This window comes from Emys orbicularis, chromosome 2 (genome assembly GCF_028017835.1).
Source record: "Emys orbicularis isolate rEmyOrb1 chromosome 2, rEmyOrb1.hap1, whole genome shotgun sequence".
Classification (NCBI taxonomy): domain Eukaryota; kingdom Metazoa; phylum Chordata; order Testudines; family Emydidae; genus Emys; species Emys orbicularis.
This window is the reverse complement of record NC_088684.1, coordinates 42019956-42046104: the sequence shown is the minus strand read 5'-3', so window position 1 is coordinate 42046104 and position 26149 is coordinate 42019956. Positions and strand designations below refer to the sequence as shown.

Genomic DNA, 26149 nt, shown 5'->3' with positions numbered 1-26149 from the left:
CATCATTGGAAGTTTTTAAGAACAGGTTAGACAGACACCTATCAGGAATGGTCTAGTTATTATATAGTCCTGCCTTGAGTACAGGAGACTGGACTAGATGACCTATTGAGGTCCCTTCCAGTCCTACACGTCTATGATTTTGGGAATATATACAATTGGTGTACCAACATCAGCTTTGGAAATAAGAATAAAAGTGAGGAAAACATTGCATTATATAAATAGCTACCTTTTTAATGGTTCGTTCTTACCTATTTTCCAGAGAGCTGAATTGACCTCTGATAAAGACCTGTATCTCGACAACAGCTCTGTTGAAGAAGCATCAGGTGTCTATCCAATTGATGACGACGATTATTCTTCTGGGTCCGGCTCAGGTAAGACATGTCTCTCTACATTTTTTCATCGCATTGTAACATTTTTTTTCTTCTTCAGTAAGTACAAGAATGTCTGTCTAAACCTGAAAGCTGTTCATCACCTTGAAATTATTGCTTTAGTCGGGAGTCCAGGGCACTTGGCTGTATGCATGCATTGTGCTGAGCATCTCTCCAGATTTATCCCCTATCTATTAACTTACTGCTCTTATGCTTTTACTACTCAGTTTGTCCAATAGCTATATCATTTTACTGAATTTCCCTGCATCTCGTCTATAGTGTGCTGAGCTTTCTAGAGTTTAGAAAGTAGAAATTTGGGCAGGTGTTCTCTCCCCCATGGGCAGATGTGATTCCTAATTGGGTATCCTAATCTTTGATATTAAATGTTTGTAGCAAGATACTAGTTTAATCCAGTCTTATCTTTTTCTTGTACACACACACATTCAGATAAATATTGTTAATAAATCTACTTACATCTTTTTAATAGAAGTCCAGATATTACCAAACAAATCTGATAGCTTTTTCTGATGTAATTACATCAATTTAGTGGATAGAAGAAATGCAATGAATATATTTATATTTGGATTTCAATTAAGGTGTTCTACATAGTGACACTCACCCAATTTCTTTACAAGTTGATTTAAGTGTCAAGTATATGAATTTCATCACATGAATTGGAGACTGGTTGAAAGGCAAGCAACAGAATAGTGATCCAAGTGAGAAATGTGTCAGGTGAGGTACCATGGAGATCAGTTTTGGGGACCCATGTCATTCATATTCTTCAGCACAGTAAGATCCACAAATCCGACAGTGGGTCTTCAGCCTGTTGGCTATTTTAGGGTCAGAACTCGTACTTGTCGAACACTGGCCAAGAAGTGTTCCTCTCCTGCTGACAAGCCTGATAGTCTTGCTCTGTTTCCAAAGCTACAGTTGAGATAGACAGGCCTTCCTGATCCAAAGTTTCTAGGATCTTTAGAAAATAAAGTATGGATTCACACTGAAACAAGACCTAAATGTTACATTGTGGTACATTTTATCTATTAATTTAGTTGGACCTGAACTAAAATTTTTGCCTTGCTTTTGGGGTTGAGCCGCTTAATGCCTGCTTTCCCTCTCTTCCTGAAGCACTACGGTAGCATATGGCCATGCTTGATCATGGCTGGCAAGCAAGCTAACGGAAAACCTGGTCCTCTTGAACTCTTTCCAGAGTGTATGCATGGATAAGAGCTCTACTGCTTACGTGGCTGGGGAGAAGCATCCCCTCACACAAACTTTGGTCCAGCCCAGTAGTAAACCTGGTGGTGTGTGAGAGCAGCTTATATTACTATTCGTGGTGCAGAGAGGGAAGTACATAGTAAATACTTTGATTCCATGTTAGGCAGTAAACTTTCCTGGAGAATATCCATTGCTAATTCAAGGTACAAATAAAATCAGATTTCCTTTTTTTACATGGATTTTCTTCCTCATCTTTCTGTTGTCCTGGTGAGTTGTAGGGTGAACTGTCAACTCTAGTTATATGCTTTCGTACTTCTTGACAGCACTGTAGTTGAGTATAGATATAGTAAGTGGATGTTTACCCTTTGTACCTGATCCAGACTCAGCTAAAAGAAGAACTTTGCTTAATGCACACTTGCTACTGCAGTACCCAGTCGACCTTGACATTTCTGCAGTTTCTTTCTTTGGTGTTCATGCTCACGGGTTGCTAGGACAGGCAACTTTTTTAAAAAAGAATATTTTAGGAAGTCTAATTTTGTTCAGTGTTTGCTTCAATCTGTGTGACTATTTTCATGACAATATTAAAAACTGCCTCTCCTTTTCTGCCCCATTTTTGCAAGTAGAAATAATTGGGTGCATAAATAAAATGTAGATGTCTAAGTATTTGATTGCTCCTGCAGATCAGAGAGTTAAACATCTAAAATCTACTAGTGATAATTTTTCCTTATAAAGTTGCAGGTACAGACTGAGAGGTCTGTTTTGAGGCCTTTTGGATACTAAACAGAAAGAACACTAAGATCAGGGAAAGCTTCCCTTAAGTTCCTACAAGACAGGTCTATGCAACCCACATCAGCGCTGGATGGGCAAGACCCTTCCCTGGACCAATGGGGACCAAGTCCAGAAAATACCCAGTGAGCTCCAGATCAGCTAGCTCCTGAATTGCTACTTCTAAACCTGTCCTACTATGGATTCTGGTAGGGCAGCATGCTCCTCTGAAAACCACTAGGACAGATCCCTTTCAGTTGATCAACCCAAGAAGAGTGGACTTCAAGGCCTGAAATGGGTGTCACTGGAGGCCTGAAGGAGCACAATATTGGACTTCCAATATTGTCTTGGGCACTGAATATAACTACCTCCGTTATCAACATCTCATTTGTCACCATGTGCCATAGCACCATCACATTTGGTGTTGACTACTTGGGCACCATTGACCTCTGCACCACTTATTTTAGCACACTGTCTCTGTTCTGAGATCATACACAGTACCATGGGATCTGCAGATTACAACAGAGCCAGAGTTGCTGTTGCTATCCAAGGTGCTGAAAAGTTCTTTGAGTAGTGGCCCTATGAATACTCCATGCATGACGTGCACCTTTAATCGGAGATTTTCAGTGTCAGTGCCTGTTCAGCCCATGCATGCACTCTACACATCCTCGTGGACTGCATTCAGGCTATATAGGGCTGTGTGGGTGAATTGCCCTCTGTTCCTTTTCAACCACCTTGGCCTGAGACGGAGCATTCAGCATAACTGCTTTTGTCGGTCAAGCTTGCCTGGGCTAGTATGTTAGCGTTAGAGTTTAGATTAGTTTAGTGTTTTATAGTTAGTGTTAGTTTTTATAGAGCATTGTTTTGGGGGATTTGTTGTCCTTTCAATTCTCTGTCCCCACACCCTTCGTGGGGAAGTATGCCAGGATCACCAGGGTTCAAATGTTTTTTCCTCAGCTTCCTCAGCTCAACATTCCCTTAGACCCTTTAAAGGAAAAACTTTAGAGATTTCTGAAAGGGGCTCTAAGAAAAGGAACTCTGGATCTCCTCATAAAGAACCCTCACCAAAAAGACTGAAGTCTCCTCATAAGTTGACCATCTCTGAGCCTTTAGGTTCTCAGCCCAGTACCATTGAGTCTCCAGGCTCCTCTGGGACAGATGGCACAGCCAAGTCTCTGGGCTCCTCTAAAAGCCATGGCTCCAGCCACACTCTGGTAGCTAAAACATCTTTTGATACTGTCAGGACATGATCAAGGCATTAGGGAGAGACAGTCTGCTCTCAGCAAACCAGTACTGATAGACATACTCCAGCCTCTGGTACCCAACATAGTGGGGCACTTGGTACTGCAGAGGGCTAAGTGGCCACCTCAGCCTATTTCTGCCTCAAAGCATACCATCTGCTTCCTCTTCCAGAGACCTGCCTAAATAGACTTTCACCGTGATACCATTAGTTCATCTGGTACCACCGGAATGTAGGTACTCTGAGGACCTATCTGTGTCAAAGGAACTGGAGTCTCCCCTATTGATGGGTACCAAGCCCTTTTTGGTACTGAGATCTGCACAATCACCAGAATTGCACCTTTCTCTGGTACTGCCTGGTTCACCACCATTTTCTGGTGAAGCTCCTCCTATGGATGAGGAGGAGGACCTCTCTCAAATATCTGAGCAGGGTTCTCCCATTTACCTCTTTCTGACATCTACAAAGAAAGAGATGATGCTCGGGGGAGACATTATGAAGGCCTTCCTCGGAGTATGAGCAGCCATGGATGCCACCCCTTATGCCATGTGGTTCCCCTCAGCGGCAATATTGGGACCCTTGACGGGCCAGCTGTCAACGATTCTCTAGAGATTCTAGCCTCGCTTGCTGGAACTGTAGAGACTGACAGTCCCCTTCCCATCTTTCTCCTCAGTTACCTGAACAGTAGAAGGAAAGATTCGAGGAGCAGGAGGCTAGAATAGACGAGGTCAGGCTGCAGACTGATATCGCCTCATCTGCCCCTGAAGAGGCTGTCATGAATCTCCCACTCTCCCTGGCTAATGACTTTAAGCAGTTCAAGACTTCGTGAAACAGGTGGCAGATTCTTTACAGATACCCCTAGAAGAGGTCAAGGAGTCATACCACAAGCTGCTGGATATTTTACAGGCAGCATTGTCTGCTCAAGTTACCCTGCCCATTTAATGAGGCACTTTTGGATCCTGCCAAGACTATCTGGCAAATTCCAGCAACAGTACCACCCACTTGTCAGAGGGCTGATAAAAATACTGTGTCCCAACCAAGGATTCTGAATTATTTCCCCACCCTACTCCTAACTTATTGGTCATCGAAGTTGTCAATGAACATGGAAGGCAGCCTCACACTAAGTCAATGCTGTATGACAAGGACCAAAAATGCCTTGACCTTTTTGGACATAAGAGCTACTCCTTAGTGACCCTGCAGTTTAGGATTGCTAATTAGTAGGCTCTAATGGCATAGTATAATCACACCAACTACTCTAAGTTTCAGTCATTTATTGAACACCTTCTAACTGAGCATCATGAGCATTTTCAGTACATTATAGCAGAATGTCAGCTGTTAACTAGAATGTCCTTACAGGCTTCCATGGATGCTGCTGACACTGCCACTTGTTCCATCTCCATGCCAGTTGTCATGTGGTGGGCAAGGGGCTCCAGCTCTCTGAGTTCCGAGATCCAAAAATACAGTTGAGGACCTTTCCTTTGATGGCTTGAAACTCTTTGTGGACAAGTCTCTACATACTTTGAAGGACTCTAGGGCCACCTTGCGACCTCTCGGGATCTACATAGCTGTAAATAAACTGAGATATAGTAGATCCCAAACAGCCCAGAGATCCCACCTTGTCCAGTTCCCTGTGTTTCAAAGATGTACAGAGCCCCCAAGGAAAAAAAAAACTGGATTCCAGAGAAAGAGAACCACCGCTATATCTGGCCTAACCACACAGCCTTCATCATAGTCAAAACACCAGTTTTGACAGGCTGGTCGAGGGTCTGAATTGTCTTTACTTTTTGGGCTTCCAGGTGCAACAGTTCTCCACCTTCCTTCTTGAGCAAATTACTTCTGACAAACAGGTCTTGGAGATTATAAAATCAGGCTACTCCATTCTTTTTACCTCCCTTTGTCCATCTCACCCATTTCCCTGTCACTCTTCAGGGACCCCTCTTATGATCACTTGTTGACACAGGAAATCAAATCCCTTCTGTGCACAGGAGCCTTAGAACCAGTTCCTGCTCAGCACAGGGAAACGGATCTTACTCCAAGTACTTCCTGGTTCCAAAGATGAATGGAGGGTGGAGACCTGTTTTAGATCTAAACAACTGTGAGAGCACAGAAGTTCAGGATGGTCACTCTTGCAGCTATAGTCCCTTCATTGGAACTAGGGGCTTGGTTTTCAGCCCTTGATCTGCAGGACCTGTATTTCCATATCTTGATTCACCCATCTCTGATATGATTCCTTCATTTTGTGATAGGCCAAGATCAGTTCCAATACTGGGTTCTCCCATTTGGGTTTATCTCTGCGCTGAGAGTATTTTCGAGAGTTTGGGCAGTGGTCACTGCCTCTTTGTCCTGTGGCGATAGTCTTTACATACCTCGACAGTTGGCTGATGAAGGAACAGTTATGACAAAGTTCTTTCAGCTATACAGGCAGCCGTGGCGCTGTTCCTCAGGCTAGGTCTCAAGCTCCATATTGAGAAGTCTATATTGGCTCCTGTGCAGAGAATAGAATCCATAGAGGCATCCCTAGATGCTAGAACAGCCAGGGCCTACCTTCCCACGGACAGGTTCATGACACTATCAGATTCTGACCTCTGGATTCAAATGAGCCCACAGACCTTCGTGAGAAAATGTCTCCCAACATTTGGGGTACATGACAGCTTGCAGCTTTGTAACAAGTCATGCAAGGTTATGCCTTCATTGTTTCCATGAGTGACCAAAAACAGTCTACCGAACAAACACAGTCTAGACAGACAGGTTTCATTCCCTTGTCATATGAAAGATTCCCTCAACTGGTGGAAGGATTCTTGCAACATCTGTGCAGGCATCCACTTTATTCAGCCACCCCCAACCATTACCATAACATTACCATTATTCATTCCAGAGGTGGACCTCTTCACCACCATCACCAACAAGAAATTTTGTTCAAGGGGGTGAAAGGGCCTTCACACACTAGAAGATGCCTTCCTTTTACCTTGGATGAAAGGACTTTTGTATACATTTCTCCCAGTGCCCCGAACATTAAAGGTAGTGAACAAGATGAAAACGGACAGACCCCAGGCTTCCTGCTCCCATAGAGCCCTGGTTGCAGATTGGGGTCCAGAGGGCTAGCAGGCTTCCTGATGGAGCTGCAGACCCTGAAACGTGGGTAGGTTTCCAGTGGATATCCTGTTTGTGTTTTGGCGAAATTTTCGTTGCATCTGTAATAGATTTGGTAACACATTTCACTACAACAACTCAGCATTTTCCAACCAGCTGTAAAACCTGCCCTGTGCCAGGTTCCCTTGAAGCAGCCCAAGAAGGAAACAAAGTTGACACCAAAAGATAAAGAGCCCAAAAGCCTTGGCAGCAAGAGCGGTCCATCAGCTGGTTTTAAATTAAAAATTGCTAGCTACCAAGCCCTCTTTGCAAGGTATGAGTATCTCAACTGGCAGAAAAGCTGAGTTTGCCGACAGGTTGCCTCAAGAGCCTGAGGAGTTCAAGTTCCTGATTTCTGAGGGGCAGTAGATAGCTAAGATGTGTCTGCAGGCCTCTTTAGATGCACTGTGGTCCATGGCAACCTTCGTTGTCCTGAGGACAACGTCTTGGCATCAGGTATCCGATTTTAGAGCCCTCAAAGGGGAGGTCTTCACTCTTTTTAACTGAAGGATGGATGACTCTCTTCACTCATTGAAGGACTCCCAGGCTATTCTGGATTCACAAGGAGAATTTACAGCAACTCCTAGAAGGAAGCAGGGAAAACCATCATGTTCTAGGCAGAGACCATCACTCGTACTTTCTACCACCAGAGGTCCACCGAGCCTCCAAAGAGATGGCAGTGCTTTCAAGAAGAAGACCTCAGGCCTCTACATCAGTGACCACTTCCAAGCACCCCTTTTGTCAGGCTGGTTGAGAGTTGTGCTACTACCAGTCTACAGAACCTTCACTCCTCCTCCCTCCCCTTCTCCCCCCCAATTTGGACACCATCTCCGTTTCTTTCAGGAAACGTGGAACTGCATAACATCAGACTGCTGGGTTCTAGAGAGAGTCTCTGTGGGAAACTCTTTAGTTTCATACCCTTCCCTCCTGCTTCCCTGTCTCTATTCAGGGTCCCCCTCTCGCAAGAGACTTTGCTTCAAGAGGTGGAATCCCTTCTCGCTTTAAGGGCAGTAGAGGAAGTTCCACTACAATATGGGAGGGATTCCCGTACAGTTTCTATTTCAACTATTTCCTAATCCCAAAGAAAAAAGGGGGATGGTGCCCTATCCTGGACTTGTGGAGACTTGATGCCTTTTTTTGTTGCTTCAGGTTCAAAATGATAACCTTTGCCTCCATAATTCCATCGTTAATCCACAGGACTGGTTTGCAACTCTCAACTTGCAAGATACTTACTTCCATATCTCTGTCCATGCTGCTCACAGGAAGTACCTGAGGTTACTGGTGGGACAAGCACATTATCACCACACAAGGTACTACCCTTTGGAGTATCAACTACATCGAGGGTTTTCATCAAATGCCTAGTAATGGTGGTAGCTCATCTCAAAAAACAAAGGCTAATAATGTACCAATACCTCCACAGTTGGCTGATTTGAGGAGTCACCTTAGCAAGTGGAGATTCTGGTCAGCAAATTCTCTGACTCTTCAAGTTGGGGCTGAAGATCTACACAGAGAAATCTTTTGACCCCTGTAATGCTGGGCCCGCGAAGATTAAACAGTCAGCAAGCTGGGGGACCTGTAAAGAAACCCTTAAGGACATATCAAAATGATATTGCAAGGTAAACGGGGCCATTCCTTGTAGATAGTCATCAAAGCCATGTTGAGTAGACTAGAATCTTTAACATATTTGCTTGTATTGTTTGAGAATCGAAGAGTAAGTGCTAAATATATCTGTGTTTACCTGCATTCTGTTAGAAATCTAACAATGTGATCTAATTAGTCTATAGATGCTAAATCCTGTTCCTGTCTTGTAATGCTTCATTACTGTATTCTATTGACTCGGAGATCAAAAGGGGATATTATCATTTATATGGAACTTGTGGTGTCAGAATATTGTCCTAATCTCTCCTGGAAACTTGTAATTCCACATAGTAAACTACTTGTGAACTGTCTTAATAGTTTGAATGGCTATTGTTAACTGTATTGTTTGAGAAAGAACCCATTGAATAGAGATCAAACTGTCGGTTCACTTTCATCAAAGCCCACGTGGTGGAGTTACCTGTGAGCGCCCAGCTTGCTTCAACTGTAAAGGAAACTTTGGGCCTGATCTTTTTCATCTCAGGTCATCTTAAACTTTAACGGGGAAGGTCTAAACCTTAAAATTGAGGCCTCCAGGTGTACCCTGGATCATCCAGGTGTACCCTGGAATTCTCATGGAAGAACTTTAACAAACTCTATACCTGGACTGCCTATTGGATTCTAAACTTTAGAACTGATTCCAGAAAGACTTTTACAAATCAGCAACCTCACCATCTCTGCTATGAAACTGACCTAAGGACTTTACACACATTTGTATGTATATTGATCTCGTAACCATATATAACTCTTTTTTCTTTTTATTAATAAATCTTCGATTTTAGTTAATAAGGATTGGCTGAAAGTATGTATTTGGGTGAGATCTGAAATATTCATTGACCTAGTGCGCAATGTATCCGGTCATTTGGGATTGGTAGAAATTTAAGTATGGTGAATAAGGTTTTTACTAACCCCTCACTGTATTATATTTGGATGTTTAGATAGGATCCAAAGGCTGGATTGCCTAAAGGGGACTGTAATTAGCTTCTGGTTAACCAGTGTGGTATTACAGAAGCTGTTTTGTTACTGGCTTGGTAAATCTAATTATAGAATAGATCACCAGTCTTGGGAATTGTCTGCCCTATTTCTTGCAGTCTGCCCTGAGTTGGCATTCTCAGCGTGACCCATCCAGGCACCATGGTCACAACCTTACACATAGATTAGAGTTTATAGGGGCAGTGACAGACTCCACGACAGCCAGAGCTTACCTGTCACTAGTCAGATTTAAACACATGATCATGCTCATCTGCCAGCTGCCAAATCAACCACGCATGTTGGTGAGAATTCACTAAAGTCTCTTTGGATGTGTGGCTTCCTGTACGTTCATCATGCAGCATGCCAGACTACATCTACGTTGTGTGTAAAACTGGCTGAAGTTGGTGAACTACCAAGCGGACATCATCTCGTATGCAGTATCTATGCAAGTTCCCTTCAAAGCCCTTTCCTCACCGAACAGGAAAGGAGTACTATTCCCTTAATTCTCCCCACCAAGACTCTGGTGGTTGATACATCCCTCCTAGAATGGGAAGCACATCCGGACCACTGTCAGGTTCCTTAGGGCATCAACCTTATTCCATTCCTATCAGGTCATAGAGAACAACTTCATTCTGTTCCTTTAGTGCACTACTCAGGTGAAACTCAGGCAGACAGTGTTGTCATACTTCCTATCCATTAGACTAGGCCTTCTGATGGCTGCTATTTCCAATCAGATGGGGGGAGGGGTAGTTGAATTTGGGAGCTTTCTCTAATGAGACCCAGTATTGTACTGTTAATTCAGACAAGTAGTCCTCACAGGTATCCTAGCATTCATGCCATAAGTAAAACCAGGAACTATTCCTCCAGTTAAGCATGAAAGTTCACTTCTTAGGAGCACTGACAGTCTCAAGGCAAAAGAGTCATGTTTCCTGTATTGAGATCTGCTACACAGCAACTAGCTAACCAAATTGTGCATATTGACCATCCAATCTTGGTCAATGTTTCTTTCTCTTGGCAGAAGTCTTCTCTGGGCATTAGTACCCCGGAGAGAAGAAGAAGAAATTTTTATATAATCTACCTTGTTTTGGGTGTCCATATTTAAAGGATGATCCTGCTTCCCACCCTGGAGGCACACTACTATGAAAATACCATCATAACAGATCTGCGGACCTTAGCACAAAGAAGATTATGAAAATACATCAATGCTTACCTGAAAAATTCCTTTCTTTTGAGTAATAACGTCCACATATCCAGCCCATGCTGGAGACAAATGGATCATCCAGAATAGAGATGGAAATTGATATCCGAGGATTTGTGTTTGTTATCATTAGGTGGAATTTACCATACTTGTAGTAGGAATGTATTTCTCAAAGTGTATTTATCACATTCTGTAATTTAAGTAAGTAGAATTGGAATTAAATTAGCTATGGAAGTTTTCTTAACTGGAGGGACCTTCGGGGGTGGGACAGTCCCCTGCTGCCAGTGCATTACAGGCCTAATTCTGCCCTCAAGCTGCAAGCAGGCTGAAGTACTCATTGTAATGTATCTATGGACCTTATTATTTTAAGCATGGAAATTTTTAGGTAAGTGTGGATACCTTTTCTTATTGGATGCTTTCCCCCTCTTCTTTTTCTTTACAGGATATTGTTTTCAAATATTTGACCGTCCTTCGTGAAGCCCCATATTGACAACTTATTTCGTGCAGTTTTTTTCAGAGGAATTGTCTATGCCTTAATTAGGGTGTTGTTTTAGAATTCCCCTTAACATTCTTTCACAGTGGTGGATTTTAATATACTACATTGCAAGTTAGATTTTTTTTTTAATTCCTTCACTTTTGCTTTCCTTGAATCCAGTACCCTTGTGCTTAATTATTGTGTGAACCCGTTCCTTACAATGCTGAATCCAAATAGTTCTTGGTCATGGGATCCAAACTTCCCTATGACTTTCAGGTTGTCAGTCAGTTCATCTATCTTCCAAGAAGTCATTCTGGGATGACCTATCTTCTCATTCAAACTTTTACATCCTGTATTCTATAGCTGTATTCTGAAAGCTCTCTTCTTTAAAAAAAAAAAAAATATTCAGAGGGTTTTAAACTCTAAAAGCCTGGTAACTGACACAGAGAATGGCAGAAACGTTTTGGTAACTACAGTGGATTGTAGCAGTTTATCTCAAACGTTTTGTGGCAAAGCAAAGTTGTTATGAATAATCATGGGCAGAATCATGGGAAATAAATCTGTTAGTCTTTAAGATGCCACCAGACTCCTTGTTGTTTTTGTAGATACAGACTAACACGGCTACCCCCTGATACATGGGCAGAACATCATTTATTTTTTGGAACTCTACTACAGTTAAAATGTAATGCGTACAAATGATTTTCGTGCAGAGATTTCCTGAACATCATTGTTTTGTTTTAGGAGCTGAAGAAGATGAAGATAATACAGTGATAGCAACGTCTAGAACACTTCCAAAGATACCGTCAACTAGTGATGCGCCTAAAGCTGAGACAACTACACTGAAAACACAGACCAAGATTCCTGCACAAACTAAGGTTTGTGGGCAGTTACTTTTTACTGCAGCACAGTAATACTTTTTACATGGTTTTAATCAAACATAATTCTGTATGCCTTAAAAGGTTATTTGAAAATATACTTAATGAATGGTTATGCCTATAATAATCATAAAAACCTTACCTAATATTTCTACACTCTGTTAAATCAAATGTAGAGCTGGCCATAGAGATTCTAATTCCCAGTATAGAACCAGTGTACCAACTCTAGATTTCACTTCCAAGAAGAGAGTATCGAGACCAGGACAGCACATCATCTCATGAACACATAGGTATATGTGAACATGCAATATAGTCTTAACCCTTCATTATGTCTCCAAAAGGGTTGCTAAATAAGCCATGTATTAAGCTGCCTCCCCCCATTCGCCCATAAAAAGGATAATTTTGTTTGTTTTTGTGGTATGCTTTGTGCTTTTCTCCAGGTTTCTCTTGAGGAAAATACCATCCTTAAAATTCTAACATGGTATTTTGCAATGCTTACTATGTCGTTCACCGATTCCATTGGCACGCAGATAGAAAACAGTGTAAATGACAATGTTTAAAAGAATAGTTGACAGGTATTCACATCACAGAACCACTGTTAAAAGTGAGACACATGCTGACACAAGTACCAGAGATACCAGCATTGAATGCTTATGACAAGAACTGCTCCTTCGTGCTTAGAGATTGTCTTTTAGGTCAGAGACTTGTTGGCCGAGTACTCTGGGGAAGTTTGTGCTGTTGCTGCCCATGCTATACATCTGTGGCTGGAGAGTCAACTTTGGTCAATATTTTCCAAACTGGTTAGTGAATCTTGGGCCACGTCTACACTACCCACCGGATCGGCGGGTAGTAATCGATCTGTTGGGGATCGATTTATCGCGTATAGACGAGACACGATAAATCGATCCCCGAATCCATGCCCGTACTCCACCTCGGCAAGAGGAGTAAGCGGAGTTGACGGGGGTGCTGCGGTGGTCGACTTGCCGCCGTGAGGACGGCCAGGTAAGTCGAACTAAGATACTTCTTAAGTTGCGTATCTTAGATTGATCTCCCCCACGCCCCCCAAGTGTAGACCAGCCCTTGGGTGCCTAACTTGACATATCTTGAAAAGGGTCTGATTTGCAGAGCACATGCTCTCTGTAATTCAGACTCTTTTCAAGGTATGCCTAGTCACTTTTGAGCATCTTTCCCTTTGGTTGTGAGGGCTGTCAGTTTACATAAGGACTATATTTATTATTTGTATAGAGGGAGAAAAAAGTAAAATAAAATATAAAGAAGGGCATGCAAAAATAAGGTAATTAAAGCCATTTTTAATAGGTATGCTTGGGCATGCTGAATCCAGTGCTTATTAAACTATGGGGCAGAAGCTTTGAGTATGAATGTTTCTTTCAAAAAAGAAGAGCTGATCACATACAGCTTTTAGGAAAACAGTAAAATAACCAGTTCAATTAGTTTCTGTACATTGAAATGATTTTGCTAATGTTTTAATAGCTTATTGCTGTGCTTGGGTGTTTTGTGTATGGAAAATAAAATTTAAAAAATATTGAAAGCAATGTGGAAAATACTCTTGGAAAGAGATAATTGCACTTAGTATTAAAATATTGACGTGGAGACTGCGTGATACAGAGAAAAGCAGGGAAGGGAGAGATGGCTCTGTGAAGGGGCTCAGAGAAGAGGACCAGAAGCTTGATCTTCCTTTATTGGTGTATTAATGTGGAATAGAGAAGACTGATTTTTATATGCTGCTGTTTCAGGTTATAGATCCATTCCAAAGACAGACTAGCAGACAGACTTCTAAATATGAGGGAAAGATTAATTTGCTCCCTTATCACTCAATGAAAAGGGGATGGTTCACCCTGAAAGCAGCAGAGAGCACAGTACCACTAATTATCAGGAGTTGAGGCTTGGTATTATTTGAATGCTATGAAAACAAGGTCCTCTTTAATGATCTAGTCTGTCTCCCTATATCATTGCAGAATATTACTCATAGCTTTCTGCAGAATCACATTAGCTCAGTGGTCCATGACCAGGGCTCTTAGGTGCTATGATAATACAAGTAATAAATATATAATAATCTTGTTTGCTTTGTCAGTCTCCAGTAATGGTGACTCCACAATCTTCTTAATGAGGTCTCATTGACCTCACTATGATAGCAATTACTAATTTTTCCTTTTGCTTCATTTTAGACCTTTGCTGCTTTTTTAAAAATGTGCTTTGACTACTACTTCCTTCTTGCTAGCCTAAGTAATACATGAGGAACTATCATAAAGACACGGTCTTTTCTCTAGACTGTACAGACTCTGTTTTCTCTTCATAAATCATGTTTTCTACACACCTTTCATCACTTGTTGCCTTTTTTGGATTCTTTTAAATTTTACTGTAAGGTGGAACCTAAAACTGCCTGTAGTATGTCAGAAGTAACTTCACAGGTGTTCTACAAAGAGGACTAATAATTCTTTGGTCTTGCATGTAATATCTTTGATACATTTTGTTACAACATTATCACTATTATTATGCTGGGGGACTGATATTTACACATCCATGATTTGTTTATCAGCATATAATCATTTTATGTGTGCTAATCTTCATGCTCTTGTTTCATACATGTGCATAATATTCTCTCTCCCCATGTAAAACACATTCATCTATCTTTATTAAATCACACTGTATTGATTTCTGCCAAATTCTGTACTGTCTGTAAATCCTGCTATATTTTTACTCGACTTTCCCTGCAGTTAGCTGTCCCTCCTAACTGGCTTATCAGTGAAACTGCATTTTTTGTTGATTGGTTTCATCAGAATAACCTATCCAGGGGAATGATGTATGAGAATCCAAAGCAATATAGATGCTGAATGTTGATGGTGTGGCCACTGAACAGATGTAGTATTTTCATTGACTTCATTTTTTTTATGTTTATTAATTCTATGGGCATTTAGGACTTTTCATCTTGTGATTTAACTCAATGCACTTTTACAGATGTGGAAAATATAATTGTACAGATCTCATAGATACAGGTTTCATGTTTCAACATCAGGATGACTGTATCAGTTTTATATAAATTTACTACTGCTTCCCTACTTTGTTTTTTGTGTTGGAATGTGCATGTTTAGATATGATTTTCTGACTACCTAGGTTAAAGAAGTACCATTTAAAGTGCAGAAATGTACATTTTTGTAATGCGATCATTGCTTTTTTAAATGTACTGTAGTCACCTGAAGAAATTGATGACAAAGAGGAAATTCACAAGACTAACTCTAACGCTAACAAAAATAAGAACGACCCAGGTGATGACGCTGATGTATTTACTGAGAAGCACTCAGAAAACCTCTTTCAGAGAACAGAAGTACTTGCAGGTAAGGAGCAGCTAGTTAAGGACTATTTTACAAGGTAATAGGAAAAAATGTAGAAAATACAAAGATGTTACCTGCAGAATAATATAAACATCAAAATTCATATTGTCCCTGGGGTGTTACCCTCCGCACTGCTGTGTGGTCCCTGAGGATTATATGTTTCTGCAGAGCAGCCAGTATTCCTTTGTGGAGAATTAGATGGGCTTCGTCCAGAGTTATTTAATCTACAGCCTGCCCTTTTGCGGATTATTTGCAAGGTATTCCATCTCCCAGAAGTTCAGTGCTTCCTCCTGGGGATTCTTAGTTTTCACAACCCAGGAAGGGAGAATTGCAATTTGAACTTGGGTTTCCATGATAACTTGTAGGGCAAAGATCTATGCCCAACCTGCCTGACCTTCAGTCCCTTCTCCTGGCAGGCTCTATCCCTCTTGAGTGTTGTTTGGGGGTCAGGGGAGATGATGTCATGGAGGAAGCTGCAACCTCTCTTTCCACTGAGAAGCAGGGATGTCTGTGTATGGAGGGGCATCTCCATGTGTGGACCAGGGAGACACAAGCTGTCCCCTCATTTTGTGTAGCTTATAGCAGAGCAGCACCAGATAGTGTCACACTAGTATAGCTGTGCTGTTTTTCTTATAATCGGCACTGATTTCCAGGAATTTATAACTGTGAAATCCTCCTATCCATTGAAATTTGGCATCCAAACTGTTCTGGAAGTGCATTTATTTTTGTGGCGTATCCCAAAAAGGGGATGGTGTTTGAGCCGTAGAAGTGAGCTCAAGCCACAAAATTCTGGATCTGAATTTCCCTGAAGCTCAAGGGGTTTGGATAAAAGAGAACTAGCATTGACATAGCATATCCAGTGGAAATACTCAGATTTGATAAGTGTAGTTTGAATTGTTAGCTTGTGCACGCTGGCAAATACATGACAAATGAAATGTCCTCATTTTTGGGCTACATGAAAGGGATACAAGGTTTATCATCAGGAAATGTATTTTAGGCTTAGGTCATGGCGTAACAGACTGAAGGAGACGTGGCATGAATCAATTTCTTCCTTGGTAAAACAGAATAGTAATCAAGAGTAAATTATATGTAATTTTAATGTTAGAAAAGTTACTTCCCTTTGTTAAAAGTAAGTTCAGAAGCAGCTAAGATTTTATGGTTATATTTGATCATGTTGATATGCTCTGGGAGCATTATTGACTTTTTGTTAACTAAAAATATTACTACTTTGAGCTGTACTTTTTAATTTCTTTAGAATTATGGGCCATATTGTGTCTTTGACTTTTAAACAAAACTCTTTACTGAAATGTTTTTCTGTTTAAAAATCTATTTACAATGATTTCATAAAAAAGCCAATCAAGATACTCACTTAATTGGAGACCGTTTTTTAAATTTTAAAAGGATAGCAAATAACTAGTAAATATTTTGTACCGGAAAACAAATGTGGCGCTATGGATCTTATTTTGGCATATTGTGAATGTTTGTTCATTTTATTGTAGCTGTTATTGCTGGTGGAGTTATTGGCTTTCTCTTCGCAATTTTCCTTATCTTGCTGTTGGTATATCGCATGAGGAAGAAGGATGAAGGCAGCTACGACCTTGGTGAACGTAAACCATCCAGTGCTGCCTATCAAAAGGCACCTACTAAGGAGTTTTATGCATAAAATTCCTACTTAGTGTCTCTATTTATGAGATCACTGAACTCTTTTAAATAAAGCTTTTGCATAGAATAATGAAGATCTTTTTTCTTTAAAGAGCCATTATGGCACCTTTATGATAAAATCCCATTGTATTTAAAACTTTTCATGTATTCCTTTAAAAAAATGTAAAATTAAAACTTAACTTTTGCCGTGTTCTGTGAATAACAGTGGTAAAGCATTATTTTATAAAACCATTGATGTTCACTGAATCATTTTTAAAACTTTATGCATAAATATAAAATAATGAAAATGATTGTTTTATCCTATGGCTCAATGAAAGTTGTTTAATTTTTGTCAGCATGTCTCAGATCTTACAAGTTAGTTTTTATTTCATTAATTTATCTGTTTCCAAAAAATGCCTTTTTGTAGTTGTCATGGTGCAATTTGTCTTCGGATATTCAGAGAACAGTAATTTTTAGTGTAAATGTAATTTTTCAGCTATGTAAACTTTAATCTCCACTTTGTATAAATTTGTGTCCAAATAGCAATTTTACACTTTGCATTGTTTCTCAATGTAACTGTAGCTTCAGTGAAATTTGTAACAGCAAATTAATGTGTAAAATTGGATTATTACTACAAACTGTATAGTCATATCCTTACTAAACAAATCTTTAAGGAAGATTTGAAGTAAGCTACTGACAAGCCTAAGCAAACCCAAAGACTCTAACAGTATTCTGAGAAGTTGCTGCAGATTTCTATGGCCACTGTATTTGTTAATTTCTTGCAATTTGAAGTTACAAGTAGGGGTTTAAATATCAATTTTTGTTCTTAAAAATACATTTAAGTTGTAAACGTCTTTTAAAGCCTTTGAAGTGCCTATGATTCTATGTAACTCGTCGCAGACTGGTGTTAATGAATATATAACAGTAAAAGAAAATGTTGGTATTTTATAAGCACAGACAATTCTAATGGTAACTTTTGTAGTCTTACATGGATAGATATAAATTGTAATTTGGGAACATAAACACTACTGAATAAATCATGTGGCCTAATACTGAAATTTCATAGTCCTATACTTTTGTACTTTTTTCATCTTATTCCTACTTGGTTATGTTTAATATCACAAATTATTTCTATTAAATCTTGGAGGATGTTCTTTGGAGACCAAGACCAAGAAAAAGCAATTGATGAGGCTCATGCTTTGAACAGAGATTCAGAAGTGGCACGCTCAATGTTTCTTTGTGTACATGCTTGGAACTTGCCTGTTAATTATGAGGATTTCAGTCTTTGCATTATATACAATGGCAGCATTGGCACAGACATATACTTTCTGCAAATTTAATTTCAGGTTGTAAAACTCAAAGGACTACACAGAGTTTCATTTATTTTGGATCTAATTTCTTTATTCATGCTTCTATTCCACCTTTGGAGGACCTCCGCTTGATTCAACTCAGACTCCAGAAGGAGAATTGAGAAGTGGAATATCTTTATATGAGAAGACAGACGTATTCCAAGTAGAAGAGAAAAGGCTCTGTTGGTTAGGATCCAAGTAGCTTTGCAACAGATAGACATATGGAGATGACAACAGCATGCTTGCCTACGTTAGGCTCCGTCCTCAGGTCTGTTCATTTCTTCTTTTCTGATTTCTTAATTTCAAAACTAGGTGGGCAGAAGATTGAACTGAACTACTTCTCACAAGTATATATCTTTGTATATACATATCCAGAGAAAAGAATCACATAACTTATATTTGCTGCTGCCCCAGGTTCAGTGGTCATTTAGGAAAAATTAAAATTATTCTGCACTATAATAGTTGCTTTTTAACTACTTACACTTCCTGGCAGATTTTCTGAAGCCATATGTCTTCACTAATTAAAAACAGGGTAAATATTTAACAGGTATATCTCATTGTGCAATATTTAGTGAAATTCAATTCATAAAGTAATTGCTTGAAATAACTGTGCCAAGAAAAGGAAATTTCAGGCAAATGCTGTGTCACTGCTGTAAAATAAAATATTTGTTTAAGTGCCAAAATAAAGTCTATCATGCCTAAACTAATATTTCATTTGTATAGTCTGGCATCCAGTCTTCTCCAAGCTCATATTACTTACGGTAGATTGAGTTTTCTTAAAGGTGCAGTAAATGCTATTTAGTTTAGTTGTAAACATTAAATGCATGACAAGTTGTCTACTTTTTCTTCCTAAGCAGATCATTATCAAACTGCTTGAATAACCAACCTTTTCACTTCTGAATTTCAGATCCTTTGCTTTCCAGCTACTGTAAATATTGTATACAGCATTTTAGCATATATAATATAGATGTTCATTGTTTTTGTTAAAATTGTTCTACACAAGTTCTCTATTATTATGAATATCTCAAATTTGTTTACAACCAGCAGCAATGACTAGTTCATGGTCCTATTTGAGTTCTCTTCTTTCCCCTAGACATCACCCCTTCAAACACACCCCATAATATGCAGCGGAATTTGGAAAGCTTTAACTGTGTGGGCATTTTAATAGAGCCCCAAACCCTCCTGAAATGTCATTTGTTTAACACAGCAATCTGCAGTGGGAATGAAAGTAACAACATTATTTATTGCCTTGAGTCACAATCTGACCTTTCCTCCTTTCCACTGCCAATGCCAACACTGTGCTATTAGAACAAAATTTTAGCAAAGCTCTCATCTTGATTACAAACATCAGTTTAGTTTTCATTCATAAATCTAGAGATCAGGCTTCTGTCAACATCATCTGTTTTCTAGCAATGGTATTAAAAAGGAAATTGGCATCTGTGCACAATTTCAGTCTTCTCTTAGACCGAAATTTCCAAGTGTCTTTAGTTTGCTGCCCTTTGTTCTCCTCCTGGATGTGTTCTAGGACTGGAGCCAGCACTCTGGCTACTAATGAATGTTGCTTGGCAGCTGCTAGACTCAGATGCCAAGCTATGGAACACTTCCCCCAACCCCACACCACCCTCTCCAGCAGTGGCATCTATATATATGGGTTGGCTTCTTAGGCCTTTTGGCTGGCCTCCGCTAGTGCTTTTGTAGCAACTGTGAAACTCCTTAGAAATCTGATACAGCATTTCCTTGTGACTGATAAGTTATAGTACTTGTCTCAGTGCAGTTTTATTGTGACTCAATATTGACGATAAACATTTTGCTTCCTTCTTATATTTTTGCAAATGAAGTCCTATGTAAATAATGTAAGTGTCTGTCTCATGTCATTTCTTTTATGGAAGAATATTAGTTATACTTAGAACTGTTGATATCTTGGAACCTCTGCTTCTCCATACATTTTGCCATTTCATAATTTTAAGTTTTTCTCTTTTTGGTGAGTGTCATATTAAAAAAGTAATTGGATAAGTAAGAACATGTAAAATGTTCTTATAGTTTCAGAAAAATAGCTTACTGTTTAACTACTGATAGATATTTGATTCATGACTTTGGGTCATATCTTACCATCAGTTTTTAGCAGAACTCCCATTGAAATCAATAGGGAGTTCTGCTTAAACAGAATTTTTATTTTTTAAACAAAGCCCGATTGTTTGGAGTGCAGATACCATTTATCTAAGAAAAGGAAGAATTTAGAAGAATATTCCTGTCAAATATAAGCTGTTGGTATTGGAAGTATTGTGCTAGCACAGTATTGTGTATGGAAGGGCAAGTCTACACGACAAAATTAAGTCAACCTAAGCTACATTGACATACAGCAACCACAGTAATTAAATCTTCACCAGGAGCGCTTGCACCAGTTTAACTGTCAGTGTGAGACATTGTGGGATGGCTTCTGAAAGGCAGCAACAGTTGATGTAAGCACTGCAGTGTCTACACTGACACTGCGTCGACCTAACTACATTGACCTAAGCGCTATGCGTCTCTCAGAGGTGGAGTTAAGTCAGTGTACTGGGCAAATTACATTGGTGGGAGCTGCATTTTAGCGTTGACGCTACAGAGTTAAGTCAGTGTAAGCTGCCTTATATTGACCCAACTGTAGTGTAGATCGGCCCTAAGAGAGCAGGAGAGTGGGGGTTAGGGAAAGAACAAGCATCTCTAAATACTAACTAGCAGTTCTGTGACAAGGAACTCTTATTCATATTATGTAGAGGTGTCCAGGGGGAATTAAGCAAACAGGAAAATATTTTTCTTAAATTTGTAATCAGTTATATCACTTACCTATGCTTGACCAAACTGCATTATTAAAACTTCCTATAAATGCAAGTAACTTTTTTTTCCTGTTGGTTTCAATAATAAGTAATATGGGGACTCCAAAACTTGAATGTATTCATGCTTTACAACTTGGTTGTCCCTTCTATTTTTAAAAGAACTTTCTCTTAAATTAATTTTGCTACAATTTTAACTCTCACCCATGCATTACAGGCAACTGATAAACAGATTTACTGGCAAACCATGGCTTGATACTGTAGAATTTGTTTTATGGTAGCATTGTATTGCTCCAATTCTCTTCTGGGCCATGAAGCATTTTTTCAATAAATACAAACTGATAGGGTGAGTGCCCTCCCCTCCCTCCCCCCCCCCCCCCAAAAAAAAAAAAAAAAACTGGACCAGCCATGGCTCCAATAGAGACGCATTGCCCAGAGCTGGAAAGGGCCCCATATGGATTGGGGGACGGAGAAGTGAAATGATTCAGCAGTTGGTTTGGAAGCGTACAGATGAAAAGATTTATGGAAACATAGGCATCTAACTCTCCTCTGTATTTGGTACGATAGAGTTTAGCTTTTGGAGGTGGTGTGGGAATGACCCCAAAAACAGAATTTTGGGCAAGTAGGAGGAAAGAGACAAAGGGAGAAGAAGTCCTGACAGCATATGTTCTTCACTGGAAGTTACAAAGCATTCAACATTTTGAGTTACTGTCAAACTGCAGTGACTTTCCTTCCCTGGTACTTCATGAAGACAATATTTATGCAGGAGAGTGGGCTGATGTTAGTGCCACGTAGCTGAGAGGATCATGAAGCCAGGGAGTTGCTGTGCAGAAGGCAGAGTTGTTGTCTGCTGCAGATCCCAACCTTAACTTCTTTAAGCGACTCCCTCTCCCAGATTTGCACAGAAACAGGCCCAGCCTCTGAGAGCAAACATGCTGTGGACTTGCATCTCCTGTACCTTTTATCCCATGGGAGGGATTATGGGGGCATTAGGTATGGTTATGAGGTATCCCATATCTTGTTATTCTCTTACTTCTAGAGTTTGCATTAGATTGGGCATGTTTGGCTTAAACACTAACCCTTTTGAAATAATACTTGTTTACGGAGTAGCCTATGGAGTTTGGAGATTTTTGAATTAAAGTGACAGCATGTTGTGGTTGAAAACTGTTGTAAGTAGGCCAGGGTTGAAGTCCACAAGCTCTCTTGACCATAGGTCAAGCTGAATTAATTGACGTGGTCCCTACTTCTGACAACTCACTTCCAACACTAAATGAGAGGAAGTAGGAATGTGTATTTAAAAAAAAAAATATCCAGGAAAAATATTACAATACATCTAATTGTTTGTTTTAAATAAATAGACCTTAAATTCACTGTAGGGTGTCATTTTAATGCTCTAAAATTTCTAATGTGGTTGTTCTGTGACTTTTTTCTCATAGATCTTCTGTTACTTTGCTGTGTGCCAAGGACATTTTTGGATTTAAAAAAAAAATAAAATGAATCTAACATGGATGTATATAGAACGATAATTTCCACCAGACAACAATTGTAATCCAAGAGCAGCTTGGGGCTTCTCTTGTTGTGGGAAACTGAGCTTGCTGTTAGGGAAAAATTCTGTTTCCTAGTTATCCTCCCACTCGATGAGTCCCCTTGCAGTCTGAGGGTATAAACAAACCTTGGTGCATTCTTTTTAGTATTCCTTGGTGGAATGGAAGTGTCTCTCTAAACACAGCAGCTTTTAAGAGCTCTGGGAGGATATTTAGGAGAAATGGGAACAGATTCTTTTTCTGTTTTGACTGTTGTGTCACAAGAGTGGTATTAAAACTTGCCTATCTCTAAATACAACAGTGAACATAGTTGATTTAGCAACTTCTACACTAAATGATATCTTTTCCATGAATGTAGTATTCCCATGGGAAGATATGATGGCACTTTTTAATGTTTGAAGCACAGGAAGTGCAGAAATAGTCTTGGTTCAAAGTTCCTTTGGAAAACTTTTTGACACACACTTGTTTCTACTCTCAGCCCTCCCACGAAGAAAAATTTAAGGTTTGTTTTTTGTCTTTCATCCTTACGATTTCTATTACTACACCATTAAAGAACGCAAGTTCATTCTAGAAAGAAAGAAAAAAGTGCACAAAATGAGCATGCTTCCTTCTGAAACTAACCGATCAGCCCTAAAGACAGGCAGCTTAATGTTTTGTTGGGTTTTTTTTTTAAATCCAACTGGGAAGGAATTGCTTCTGTGACTGTCTCCCTTTGCTAGTAATATTTTTCTTTTCTTGGGCAAAGAAAACGAAACTCCAGCAGAGCAGTCTTTTATGTAGTTCTCCACTCTCAAGTCTGCAACCCTTTCTTGGATATATGTGAACCACCTTCCCATGTCAGGGTTCTCCCCTCCTGGTGCAGGGGCTCAAAATTAGCTCTTCTACCAGATCCTCATTCTCTGAGCTGCACCCCTGCCCCCATCCCAGAGAAGTGCAAACCTCTCTACTTCTATGAGGGTTCACCACTCATGGTCTATAAACATCACCACCTAGCTGGTGCCTTAGTTCCACATAGTGGACCCTGTGCCCTCGCTCTACTACATGCTCCAACCCTGAAACTAAACAACTTTAGAAGTCTATTTCATCCACACATGTTCACTTCATACTTCCCTGAGGCTACTTCCTGTGTTTGCTCTTAAGCATCTGAATTCTAAAGGCATCTTTGCTCCAGCCTAGACCATCCTGGGTTCCTTCTCCAGCTCCCTCTCAAACCAGCTTCTTTCCCAGCACATATGCTTCCAGCCTACAGTTCCCATCCTCTGTCCAGCAACTATAGCCTGCAGAATACATGTCCTTAAAGGGCTGAGACACAGTAAGAAGTGGTGGGCCTGCCATTTAAAGGGCCAGTATGTCCTGTTACACCAACCCTCTACAACCCATTTCATGTGTTTGCATGTATATAGCATCTTTAGTCAAAACTCACCCAACAATACTTTACAAACATTGACTAATTCTACAGACTGCGTCACACCATGTGCCTGTATGATGTGGAGGCAATGGAAGGGGTGAAAAACCTTTTCCACTGTCTCCAAAGTTGTTGGAAACAAGACAATCCAAAGCCCCAACATCTTTTAAATCTCATCCTGAAGGTGCCTTTAATAGGAATAATGATGATGATAAATGCTACATAGATTTTTTCTACGTCTTCACCGAGAAGTCTGAAGGAATGCCTAACATAGTGAATGCTAATGAGAAGGGGGTAGGTTTGGAAGATAAAATAAAAAAAGAACAAGTTAAAAATCACTTAGAAAAGTTAGATGCCTGCAGTCACCAGAGCCTGATGAAATGCATCTTAGAATACTCAAGGAGCTAATAGAGGAGGTATCTGAGCCTCTAGCTATTATCTTTAGAAAATCGTGGGAGACAGGAGAGATTCCAGAAGACTGGAAAAGGGCAAATATAGTGCCCATCTATAAAAAGGGAAATAAAAACAACCCAGGAAACTACAGACCAGTTAGTTTAACTTCTGTGCCAGGGAAGATAATGGAGCAAGTAATTAAGGAAATCATCTGCAAACACTTGGAAGGTGGTAAAGTGATAGGGAATAGCCAGCATGGATTTGTAAAGAACAAATCCTGTCAAACCAATCTGATAGCTTTCTTTGATAGGATAACGAGTCTTGTGGATAAGGGAGAAGCGGTGGATGTGGTATACCTAGACTTTAGTAAGGCATTTGATATGGTCTCGCATGATATTCTTATCAATAAACTAGGCAAATACAACTTAGATGGGGCTACTATTAGGTGGGTGCATAACTGGCTGGATAACCGTACTCAGTAGTTATTAATGGTTCCCAATCCTGCTGGAAAGGTATAACAAGTGGGGTTCCACAGGAGTCTGTTTTGGGACTGGCTCTGTTCAATATCTTCATAAACTTTGCATAGAAAGTACGCTTATTAAGTTTGCAGATTATACCAGACTGGGAGGGATTGCAACTACTTTGGAGGATAGGGTCATAATTCAAAATGGTCTGGACAAATTGGAGAAATGGTCTGAGGTAAACAGGATGAAGTTTAATAAAGACAAATGCAAAGTGCTCCACTTAGGAAGGAAAAATCAGTTTCACACATACAGAATGGGAAGAGACTGTCTAGGAAGGAATACGGCAGAAGGGGATCTAGGGGTTATAGTGGACCACAAGCTAAATATGAGTCAACAGTGTGATGCTGTTGCAAAAAAAGCAAACATGATTCTGGGATGCATTAACAGGTGTGTTGTGAGCAAGACACGAGAAGTCATTCTTCCGCTCTACTCTGCGCTGGTTAGGCCTCAACTGGAGTATTGTGTCCAGTTCTGGGCACCGCATTTCAAGAAAGATATGGAGAAATTGGAGAGGGTCCAGAGAAGAGCAACAAGAATGTTTAAAGGTCTTGAGGACATGACCTATGAAGGAAGGCTGAAAGAATTGGGTTTGTTTAGTTTGGAAAAGAGAAGACTGAGAGGGGACATGATAGCAGTTTTCAGGTATCTAAAAGGGTGTCATAAGGAGGAGGGAGAAAACTTGTTTATCTTAGCCTCTAAGGATAGAACAAGAAGCAATGGCCTTAAACTGCAGCAAGGGAGGTTTAGGTTGGACATTAGGAAAAAATTCCTAACTGTTAGAGTGGTTAAACACTGGAATAAACTGCCTAGGGAGGTTGTGGAATCTCCATCTCTGGAGATATTTAAGAGTAGGTTAGATAAATGTCTACCAGGGATGGTCTAGACAGTATTTGGTCCTGCCATGAGGGCAGGGGACTGGACTCGATGACCTCTTGAGGTCCCTTCCAGCCCTAGAATCTATGAATCTATATGATATAAATGGAATGACTAAATATGTTCCAGGTCCTAGACAATGGCATTGCGTAAGTGTGACTTAGGGCAGCATCTGGACTGAAATCTTTGTTATAGCTGATGATTTCCTATGAAAAGAGGAATACTTCTGGGGGCACCGTGAAGAGAATTTCATCTAATGCCTATCCATGCTCCAGGAAGTTGAAGTAGTGCTTTTTTTGTATATTATCATCTATCTGGAGTTTTAAATTTGGGGGCAGCAGGTGTTGGGTGGGGAGGGGAAAATAACTTGAACCGTGCCTCTCTATATAAA

The 26149-nt window shown here is 40.1% G+C and overlaps 1 protein-coding gene across 1 annotated transcript in view; it reads left to right on the top strand.

Moving 5' to 3' along the window:
* The window catches only part of SDC2 (syndecan 2), a 100044-nt gene extending 83162 nt beyond the window's left edge, over window positions 1–16882 (top strand). The window contains exons 2-5 of the mRNA XM_065399858.1: window positions 260–371; window positions 11736–11869; window positions 15078–15222; window positions 16719–16882. Of these exons, the coding sequence (XP_065255930.1) occupies window positions 260–371; window positions 11736–11869; window positions 15078–15222; window positions 16719–16882 (555 nt within the window). The remainder of the gene's footprint in view (window positions 1–259; window positions 372–11735; window positions 11870–15077; window positions 15223–16718) is intronic.
* Window positions 16883–26149: the final 9267 nt, after the last annotated feature.